The 12138-nt window shown below is 35.7% G+C and overlaps 1 protein-coding gene across 1 annotated transcript in view; it reads left to right on the top strand.

The window, feature by feature from the left end:
* NGR-A33 (neuropeptide receptor A33) overlaps positions 1 to 12138 on the top strand; it is a gene marked incomplete in the record, with an annotated part of 90920 nt that overhangs the window by 46476 nt on the left and 32306 nt on the right. The window contains 1 exon segment of the mRNA NM_001134277.1: positions 9647 to 9781. Within this exon segment, the coding sequence (NP_001127749.1) occupies positions 9647 to 9781 (135 nt within the window).

Raw genomic sequence — 12138 nt, 5'->3', positions numbered from 1 at the left:
CTAATACTGTTCATATGTGTTTTGCATTTGTGAAGCACGAGCACTATTTACTGTCTGATAAAAAATTGAATTACTACCGTTTCGTAGATTCAACAGAACTGTAATATAACGTTTGCGTAACAAAGCGTGTTATATATAAAATGAAAGGTTTTGTTTACTAGTTGGCACCGCGTGGGCGTGAACTCGCTCCGGGCCTTTTAAATTTATTATAATTACATTCTAATGTTTTGATGTTTAATTTTTGTACTTATATAACTGTTTTACAGGTAAAAACATATTAATTTTATAAGACACTAGCTGACCCGGCAAACGTTGTCTTGCCATATATAAGATTTCTAGAGAATTTCTAGTGTAGAAAAAAAATTACTAACTTATTGGAAGTGTATAAGAATGTGGAATATGAGTGAAAAAGGCCTGGAGCGCTGTGAACGATGAGCGAATGTTGTTTAAAAATAACAAAACACCAAACATTAATTGTTTAATTTATTAAAAGTAATAATTATATATATAATTAATTCATTACATAATATTAATCTCTTAATGCTGCAGCGTGAACAATATTTTTTGTTAGCCCGTCTTTAGCTAATACAAACAAACTTGATGGTTTACCCACTCGAGAGCATACAACGTATAATAATTGTCCGTGTGAAAAACATGGTGGGCTCAAATCTAAGCCACAAACAGACATTGTTTGGCCTTGGGATTTATTAATAGTCATTTCAAATGCCAAACTAATCGGAAATTGAATACGCTTAAATTGAATTGGCACATCTGTGGGTATAATAGGTATTCATGCTATCAATATATTTTCACCTCGAAACTTGCCATTCAAAATGGTGCCTTCGATAACTTTTTTCATTAATTTTTTAATGACTAATCGCATACCGTTGCATAGCCGTGGCGGGTTCAAATTACGAAGCTAAATAATTGGAGATCCAACCTTCAATTGTAAGCTATGTGGTGGCATGCCTGGCAAATCCAGTGAGTTCAAAAACTCTGTTGGAAAATTTACAGCTTCAGTGTCATCGCAAACTGTATCAATAGATTTATATGATACCAAGTCTCCTGGCAATAACTGTTGTATCTTCAGATTTAAAATGTCAACCTCCACATTTTTTGCAGCTAACATTGTTCTTTCTGCAAGCCACTCGAGATTTATGTAATTCGTGTGTACATCGGGAAATATTTGTTCAATGAGAGCATCTTGCGAATCAATGATAGTGCAGAAATCATTCGCTAATTTTATGTATCCAGTTTCAGCTATAGTGACTTTTCCATCGCCGATATCTAAGAGTTGTTTTGAGAATGTTTCAGCGGATGGATCTTGAAGCATTTGAACGCGCATATTTACTTTCAGCTGTACTACAACATTACGCCACAATGTCGATGATTTTAAGCAGGCGTTGATTTCATCAGCGTATGTTGAACGTGGAATGACGGGAAGTGTTTGTCTGAAGTCACCTGAAAGGACTAACAGAGTGCCACCAAATAGTTTGTCGTTGTTTTTAATATCTTTCAATGTCCTGTTCAACGCCTCAAGCGAATGTTTGTGTGCCATGGTACATTCATATTTTCCACTCTAAACACCGCCATGTCACTGCCTTTATGGACATAATTGCAAATGTATTTGATGCTCTTCACAGAACTGCAAAACTCAACATTAATATGAGCATTGTATGTTTTGCTCAGCAGGGGCGAATATGGCACGACCCAACGATTGTCAATATCAATGTCTGTGTTGCTGATGTTTATAATAAATGATTGTCCGCCATTATCTGGATTCCTTCGACGATATATTGGATATCCGTCGACATTTGTGATTGTATCGTTAGTGAAATCTTCAGGGATTTTTTTTGTAATTTTTCCATCTGACATGCAAGGCGATGAACTAAAAATGTTTAACTACTACACTTGAAGCATAAACACTAATAATAGCCGAAAACTGTAGAGGTAACATCCCTACTCCGTGCTGTTTACTGGGTCAGAAGTGACACCTGTAGACATCTGGCGGGGATAACTAATTAAATGACGATTGATCAGTTTTCGACCGGAGAGGAAAAATGATTAAATTACTAAAATGGCTATTAAAAAATAAGGGTTAATCGTAGAAGGGTGAAAATTGAGGATTGTATGTATTTTTGTATGTTGTATCATAAAAAAATAGAAATTAAAATTTTTGTCTAAAAATTAAAAAAAAAAATTTAGGTGTGGACTACCCCTAACATTTAGGGGGATGAAAAATATATGTTGGCCGATTCTCATAGATACCGGATAAGCACAAAAAGTTTCATCAAAATCGGTCAAGCCGTTTCGGAGGAGTATGGCAACGAAAACTGTGACACGAGAATTTTATATATTAGATAAATAGAAAAAAAGGTAGCAATTCAATTAAATCAATTTGATCAAAATCAATTCAATTGCTAACCGTGTATCGTCATGTAATGCTAGCAGCTTGCAACCCACCTGACGAAATGTATATATAGACCTCAACAATTTCAAGGTCCAAACCACATCGCTCGCAAGGTAGAGCCTTGGGAGTTTAATACTCATCACAAATCTTGTTTAAAGAGAGACATGCCATAATAAGCGGAGAATTTTGAAATGAGGAGTTTATTTGACCCACAAACCCTATCAGTAGTTAAGCTTACGTGTAGTAACCTACGAGCCAACTTGACGTATCTACGTACATATGTGCCGTACGATTCGCCGTTGAAATCGCGTTTTTCAGTACTTTAGGGATATTGGAACTTATTGCAACAGCTATTTTCAGATACTAGAGGTCCTGCAGTAGTCGAAATTCGACTATAATTAATTGGAATTGTAAGTTTGTACACTATTATGATTGTATTTTATACTTGTATCGTCACCAATAAAATATTAATAAAGACAAACAATATTTAATCTCAATTTGACAACAGACGTCAAGAACAAAAGTTCAAAGCAAATAAATAGTATGCATGCATGTGTGCGTCAAATACATGGTATGTAGTGTGTGTAATGTTTTCTTTATTGATTTAAAGTATCTTTTATGCATTATTTTAAAAAAATATTAGCATTGTGCACTTCTTCTCTATATTCTCTATAAGTGTGAAAAATTTCATAGTCCTCCGTCCACGCAATTTTCGTAAAAAGGGATACAAAGTTTTTGCTTCACGTATTAATATATAGATAATATAATATAAAGAGTATTATAGTTTTATAGTGTAGTTGATGTATAAAATAATTTGTGCCTATTGTGTTGCTTTTGTTTTTTTTTGTGATTTAAATTTCTAAATTTCTCTTCTCTATTCACTTTCTACTTATATGTGATTTTGATTGTGGAAACATATTTGGTTATTGTTTTAGCTATATTTTTTAAAATACTATGTTTGTATTGTACTGTTTGTTTCCCAAATAAATTATAAATAAATAACGAACCTTTTCAAGAAAGGTGTCACTAGTGGTTTTTCTGGAGTATCTTTCCCGAGTGATCTTCTATCAATAGATACCCAGTTCGATCGAAATGCTCGTTAGCTTTAGACAGTAGGCGGATTAAAGACAATCTCGGCACCTTTCTTGTCCGAATAATCAATTTCAATACCTTCTAAGTCACTGTGTCCCCATATCAAAGAAGGGATTAACTTATTATTCCTGTTCAGTCTGTTTACTGGATACTCTAAAGTGAATTTGGCATATTGATCCACTCTTTAACACGTCGAATTCATGGAGCCCCTACTTTCAATAATTCATGTCACGTTATTTTGCGTACTAAACAACATTATTATAAATAAATATAAATAAATAAATATTTACTAACAATCACGCCACGTTAACTGGTCCCGTCATAAGTTCGTAAAGAACTTGTGTTACAGGTACCAGATAACGGAAATAAATGTAAGATTTTTATTATACACATACATATATTTAATATACATCCATAACCCTGGAAAATACATTTATATTTATCATACAAATATCTTCCCATGGCGGGATTCGAACCCGCGACCCCATTGTGTAGTGACCGTGTCACTTACCACTACACCAGACGGCCGTTATATATTATACCGAGTTACTTTAACTCACTCAATTAATAATTTATTGTAAAGTGAAATTTGTAATTTACTGATTTACTTTTCATTCTTTGTAATCATAATATTGTATTTCAATTACACGAATCAGCAGGTTTAAAACAAGTTTAATTGTAAATTGTAAGTACGTATTAATTCATAAATTATAATTATATAAATTATATATTGATTATTACGTACGTAAATAATGATCTTGCTACAACGACATTTTATTAATCCGAGACATTCGTTGTACAATTTGATATGTTGCTTACGTGTTAATTCGCGGGTGTATGGTTGAGAGGTTATTTCACGCTAATTAGGGAATGTGCCGTATGTGGTTGGTTAAATTTTAAGGAAAAGTTCGCCGCCCCGACTCATTAAAAATGTTTACTTTTGCCTTTCGGTTGCTTGCTTGGAGCTTGCTTGTGTGCTCCTAGGTAAGAAAAATTGCACGTCAAAACATTTTTTGTACATGTATCATTTAGTATTTGCGCTTAAAAAAAGAAATGTTATAAATAAAACTGAAATACTTAATTAAAAAGACAACACATACACAAAGTAAACAGATTGCAACATATAATAATTTAATGGATGCTGGAACTTAAGCTACATATACATATATATTTTATTGCTTAGATGGGTGAACGAGCTCATAGCCAACCTGATGTTAAGTGGTTACCGAAGCCCATAGAGATCCACAACGTAAATGCGCCAACCACCTTGAGATATAAGGTCTAAGGTCTCAGTATAGTTACAACGGCTACCCCACCCTTCAAACCGAAACGCATTACTGCTTCACGCAGAAATAGGCGGGGTGGTGGTACCTACCCGTGCGGACTCACAAGAGGTCCTACCACCAGTAAAGTCTCCATGCTTGTGACGGCTCTTTCATGTAGTAGTATTATCAATCTAGTAAAATCTCGTCGAACACATAAATAGCTCTAAACTTTAATTTTCAATGTTTTCAAATGCCTAATGTCACCGCATCTCTTCGTTATTATTAAGTTATTTTTAATTTAAAACGGCGACACGCGACAAAGAGGGCCCTTTAAGGTTACCTTTAAAAATATTAAAAAAAATATATTGTCCTCGCCGTTTTTAGAACGACCCCGAAATACTTACTCACGGGCTCGGAATTAAGCTGTGATTATATTTGTATGTATTTTATCGCGCGTTACATTTATTGTTAATCTTATTTTTATTAAATACGTCATCACCCCTCCTACTAGTATGTATATGATGATGAAAAGTCGCTTTCTTGTAGAACAAATAGCCACTGAAGCCAAAAAGTTCTAGAGTGGCGATTGCGTAACGGAAAACGCAGCGTTTGTAAGCCATAAGCTACACATGAGGTAGGTCGACGACCTGCTGCAGGTCACAGGAATACCCTGGACGCGATCAACGCAGCATCAGCAGCGCGTTATGACGAGCCTTAAAGAAGGCAGTTCAGCAGTAAATGTCCGCAGGCTGATGATGATGATCCAAAAAATACACCTAGAATTAAATCCGGTATTAAACTTGCAATCCAATCTTAGCGAGAAAAAAAATGTATATCTATGAAGAAAATAACTATTTCGGTCAAGAAATAAAATCTGAAAACAAAATAAAAATATAACAAAACACAATAAAGCATATTAGGATGGCTATTTTCTGGGCCAAGTAATCCATGTGATCTTCATAAAGAAAAAGGGATTGTCATTTAGTAATCAGATCCAAAACGGAAGGAGGAGCGGGTCGTGTTTGTACGTGACGCGATTTTATGGACCGTAAAATAATATATTTAAGGTTTGCACTTTGGATTCAGTTTGTTTTGTCGTCTATGTTTCGTCAAGAGATGCGGCAATAAGAATTTACGATCACAAACTTTTTTTCGTTAACTAGGCGAATGCATTTGACGTTTGTGTTATTTTTCTTGTTAGGTATAAGGTTAGGTAGAGCATAAGTGCGTGTGGAGGTATACGACAAAGAGAAGATCCTCCACCGAAGGGGTTTTATTGTTCTGTAGACCAGCAGTCCGAATGTTATTATTCGGAACTTGTATATATATGCAAGCTTATCTTGAAAATGTCGTAAGCGAGATTCAGACATCTATGGTACTTGTGGTAGGACCTCTAGTGAGTCCGCGCGGGTAGGTACCACCGCCCAGCCTATTTCTGCCGTGAAGTAGTAATGCGTTTCGGTTTGAAGGGTGGGGCAGCCGTTGTAACTATACTGAGAGCTTAGAACTTATATCTCAAGGTGGGTGGCGCATTTACGTTGTAGATGTCCATGGGCTCCAGTAACCACTTAACACCAAGAGGCTGAGAGCTCGTCCACTCATCTAAGCAATAAACACAAAAAAAAACTATCAAATAGACTAATTTTATATAGGAAACCACTTCTAGGAACTGCATACTTTTTGTAGACTTTAGGGATTTGTTTAATTCTCATGTTCTCAATAGGGATAAGGACGTTAGTATGCAATATGTAGCATACTGCGATCGCTAACCGACGCATACTGGTTGGAAATCGTAGTGTGAACTCACAGTATTAATTGTCATCATCCTACTCTATCCAAATCGAAACTACAACCTCATGTTTCATGGTGGTGGCATTCGCCTTGTGGTATCTATGGGCTTTGGTACCTATTTAAAATCCCGATAGTGAACTCAACGATTAATGTAAAGCAAAAACAATGGACAGCTGCGAGTAAAACTCGTATTCCAACTAAAGCCCTTACATACAAGTTCTGGAACCCACCAGTTTAATATGATGATGATCCCACCACTTATCACCCGAATTACTTAAATAAAATATCAAGAAGTTAATTTTTATTGAAGGATCAAGTATGTATGTATGTGTATGATCATGTATATTGTATGTATGTTCAAATCCATATTTTATTAAGATCGATATACACGTAAACACAAATGCACAATACACGTAGCAAATATATAAGCACACAAATTACAATTAATAATTAAAATTAAATAAAAAAAAACAAATAATTATAATCCCTCAAAAATGAAAAAAAATATCCCTATCTATGTTTAATATTTTTTTTTTATTTCAGGACCCATCTTCTAATTGAATCTCGATTTACGAATTGAATCGACCCCTAGGGTTCCATACATATATACCAAATTGGGAATATCGCTGAACTATTTCGAGATTCAATATATTTTTTATTTGTGATAGAGCAAATTTATTTAGGGCATATAAACTTATATATATATATATATATATATATATATATCAGTAAAAAAGGAAACAATAGTTGACATCCGAGATCGGACGTAAAATTAGAGCTTTGTTGCCTTTGTATATACAAAATTCTCCGGCTGTTCTAAAAATCTGACCTTTTAAACCAGATAAGAAGCTTTACATCACAATTTTACTTGTTACAATTTATTAAATGTAGCATTAAAAAAAAGCCCACGGGACACAGCTTGTTGACGTCGAGAGATTGAAGTTTATTTGTACTTCATTAATAAACATCAAACAGCTGAGATACCCGAAGTATTCTCTAAACAACTAATAGTAGAAGCTATGTTTACGTGACGAAATAATCTGTAAACAAATAACAAAAGCTATGTTTACATAACTTTGGGTTTAATTAATTTGTAGTTTATTAATGTTAGTTTTTGTTTCATTTCTTGAATAGGTAACAACACTGGTGGTAGGACCGCTTGTGAGTCCGCGCGGGTAGGTACCACCACCCTGCCTATTTCTGCCGTGAAGCAGTAATGCGTTTCGGTTTGAAGGGTAACGTAGCCGTTGTAACTATACTGAGACCTTAGAACTGATATCTCAAGGTGCGTGGCGGCATTTACGTTGTAGATGTCTATGGGCTCCAGTAACCACGTAACATCAGGTGGGCTGTGAGCACGTCCACATATCTAAGCAATAAAAAAAAACTTTCTTTGAGTTTATAATTTTGATTTTCCTTCTTCGTACAGACTTAAATTAGTCACGCATACTAATATGTCAAACTCACCAACCTGTTTCAGCACCGTTTATATATGTATGTATGTAAGTCGTTATAATAATAACACGTGTAGTAAAACATTAACCCGCTCTCTGGCAAACCGATCAATAGATTGTTGGCCTCGAATCTTTCTATCATGAACGACACATTAATTTGTCATAGCATAGCCACCCATTATGTTTAGTATAACTTGACCAAGCATCTATGGGTCTACATGTGTTTCATAATACGTCATTCACGACGTAGCTAATGCTGCTACGGTAATTAAATGAGTAAGTTTGACTATTTCGTTTATTGTGACATACATATTTTGGAATACAACATTCACGAGGGCAAAGGTAATAAAATTCTGTGTGAACCAAGAATAGTTGGTCTACCTTATACTGACTTATTCTCTGTTTGGTATTAATATCGACCATTCAAATTAGCAGTGAAAATGTATATATAAATATCTATATATGTATGTCAAATTATGACTCAGACATCAGGATTGTAATCGAGGCACAGCACACAGGCACCTAAATTACCACTAAACAATCACTGATCGAAACCCAGCAACTCAAATGAACTATAAAAATGGACAGTGAACCAATCAAATAACAATCGTGAATGATAACGGTCACATAGGGCAGCACTATCTATCTGTGATGGACAGAGTTCCGTGCACCCACCGCAACAGGGGCAACACCAATCGTCAAAGACAGTGGTACATACACCAAGACGCATCCGCTCAAAGTGCGTCCAGAGCTTTTTTTTCTACTTATGCTGATAGCCTTGAGAGGCTATTTCAGCTTCCTCTAACATGTAGCCAAGCTCACGGGGTTCAAACCTGACGACGTTGCTAACACGAACCCTAGCAAGAGCCATGCTTCGCAGAATCTACCGCCTGATCCGAAACGCAACCAGTGGGTCCGCCGAATCTTGTCAGTGGAGAAGTTTCGGCGCGAAACTCAGTGGGCTGTAAATTAACGAGTAAATTAACCCACAGACACAGCCCACTGAGTTTCTCGCCGAATCTTCTCAGTGGGTCGCGTTTCAGTAGGTGGTGGATGGATGGATGGGTCTATGGATCTGAATTCTGTTCTATCCGCCCGCGGACGTTTACTGCTGGACATAGGCCTCACCACAATGATAAATTTGAATGCGCGATCAAAATTGTTTTCGTCAAATCGAACAAAATCAATCAATCAATCAAAACTTCGATATACAAATATTTTATATTCAAATTTTGGAAAGATCAAACAAAGCTTTATCAAATTATCACAGACTTATATAATTTATTCATTGTTAAATATAGATGAAGATAAACCACAGTACGTCCTCAATATTGAAACAGCTACGTGAATATAGTCCAAAGAAAACAATTTTACGTTAAGTCGATTGTCAATCATATTTAGGTTATGTGCCTGCGATTTATTTGGATTACGCCCTTATTATTTATCTTGACAGAATAGGTTATTTCTACATTTATATGGATTTGACTGATGATGATTACGCCTCGTAATCATTGGCCTTTATTTATTAAATGAGCAACTCATAATGAGTAGTATTAAAATTTTATAGCGACAGTAAATGTGAGCGGTCATTAATTTGTAGTTATGGAGCATTACAAAAGGACTTATTGTTTTAGATATGTCGCCATAGTGAAGCCATTGCAACACAGGCTAAGTCGGCGAGTGGTCCGCGCTGCCTTGTTCACGGTTTGGATCGCCAGCGCCATGCTAGCCTTACCCAGTCTGCTCTACTCCGATACCTACAAAAAACAGTAAGTAGTTATTGATTTTGCAAAATTGTAGCTTTTATTTATTAAACTAGCTGACCCGGTAAACTTCGTAGTGCCTCAATCGATAAATAAAAGACCTACTAACTTTTGTATAAAATAAACTTTAAACAAACAAAAGGAATCCGTCCGACGGGGGACACATCAAAAGGAAAACAAAATTGTAATTTTTATTTAATTGCGAGCATTTTCATATTTATTATTTCATATTTAATTTAAACCTTCTCTGGACTTCCACAAATAATTCAAGACCAAAATTAGCCAAATCGGTCCAGTCGTTCTCTAGTTTTAGCGAGACTAACGAACAGCAATTCATTTTTATGTATACTTAGTCTGGCCATAAATACTGTTACAATTAAAAATAAACAAAATGTTACATTTGAATTTGGAATCTGTCATTTTTATATGATTGCTCATTGAGTTTTCTCATTTTGGCGCCAATACATTGTACAATATTTTGCGATATCAAAATGGAGTGGGGTGATAAAGAGAACCGAATCGCTGTGATTGCATTACACAAAGTAGGTATGGAGCCAAATGCAATTTTTAAAACTCTGCATACGCTTGGTATTAGTAAAATGTTTGTGTACCAGGCTATTAATAAGTGCAATGAGACCTCCTCTGTTTGTGACAGAAAAAATCTGGCCGTCCACGTAGTGTTCGTACGAAAAAGGTGGTCAAAGCAGTAAGGGAAAGAATTCGAAGCAATTCTGTCCGAAAGCAAAATATTTTATCTCGGGAGATGAAGATAGCACCTAGAACGCACTGTTCCTAAAGGAAATTTCGTCAATGCTTGTTCTAAAGATTTTTTAAAAGACTTAATGTCGCCGTATCGTTTAGAGCAGGCCATGACCTCTAAAACTGACCATAATTTGATGTCTAAGGGGTTGAGGTCTGGGCTAGATGAGGGTCAGTCTTCAATAAAGTCCGGAACGTTGGTTTCAAGCCAGGCTTGGGTAGATCGTGCCTTGCGACCAGGTGCAGAGTCCTGCTGGTAAGTCCACGGTATATTTTTAAAAGGAGTATTGCAGAGAAATTTCACAGCATGATCCGAGACTGTATCTTGTTACACTTTAGCTGAAGCTGTCACTCCTGTTTCACAAAATGTAGATTTGTGACTCTTTGATAAGGCACGCCCCACCAAACCATCACTGATCAAGGATGATGACCACGCTGTACCTTTTCGACCACTTGAGCAGCTTCTTTAGAACTGTGAGCGTACACTTTATCATTATGTTATTGTAGTGTTCTTCAATCGTGAAATTTTTTTCATCGGTAAAGAGGATATTTCTGTACCTTTCACCTGCGTATCGCGACAGAAGGCATTTTTTTCGCTCTCTTTAATTGTAAAGATTGATTTAGGACATGTCCTGTATATCGACGATAAGCACCGAGCTTCATTCAGGTCTTGTTTTATAATACGCGACAGAGTTCTAGCAGGAGTCTTCATTTCTCGCGATAGGACTTTTTGTTTCCTAATAGGGTTTCGACGAATTCTGGCTTTAACAGCATTAACAGTATTTGTAGCTCTAACAGCACGCGGATGCCCCGATCTTTACTGGTCTTCTACAGATGAAATGTTGTTGTATGTGTTGATAGTACGATATACGAACATACGGCTGATACTAAGCTTTTGATGCGTTTGGAATATGAACGACGACTCCATACCCACTTTGTGAAAGGCGAACACTGCCATCCTATTTTATTTAACACCCCATTCCATATTGTAATTTGAGAGTGAAAAAGAAAGAAGAAAGAAAGTAGTTTTTAAAATAATATAAATATTCCAAATTAAAAATAATTAAAAAGTTGAACAAAAGAAAAGTTTTGATGTAACAGTATTTATGGTCAGACTAGTTAGTGAATGGCGCGTTTTCTGTAAAGTAGTCACTGGAATCCACCCCAAGATAAATGCCGCCACTCATCTTAAGTCGTTTGTTGATCCTGAGACCGAAAACTAAATTGTGTAACACCTGTAATACCATTCAATCCGGGATGATTGTTTTGCTACGAATACCAATTAGTTGGTGGTGAGCACAAGCGTAACGATAATATAATAATATCTACTTTCTAATATCAACATAAATTTAGTCACCTTCCCTATTCGTTTTTCTAATATTTTAATTTCTAAAGCTATTAAATTATACATATTTCAACGAAATTATTTGGCTTTAAATCTAGAAGAACAAAGCTTTATTCGGTTCATTAATTCTTAATAGTATAAAGGAAATTTACAAAAGAAATTTAGAATAAAAGCATTTTAATCGAAGTCATTAAAGGCGGCTGCCTTGCGAGGTTCGCAGTTTTGAGTACCAAGAGACAAAGTATTTTTTTAATTAGAC

The sequence above is a fragment of the Bombyx mori genome, chromosome 6, assembly GCF_030269925.1.
Source record: "Bombyx mori chromosome 6, ASM3026992v2".
Classification (NCBI taxonomy): Eukaryota; Metazoa; Arthropoda; class Insecta; order Lepidoptera; family Bombycidae; genus Bombyx; species Bombyx mori.
This window is presented reverse-complemented; position numbering and strand designations above follow the sequence as displayed.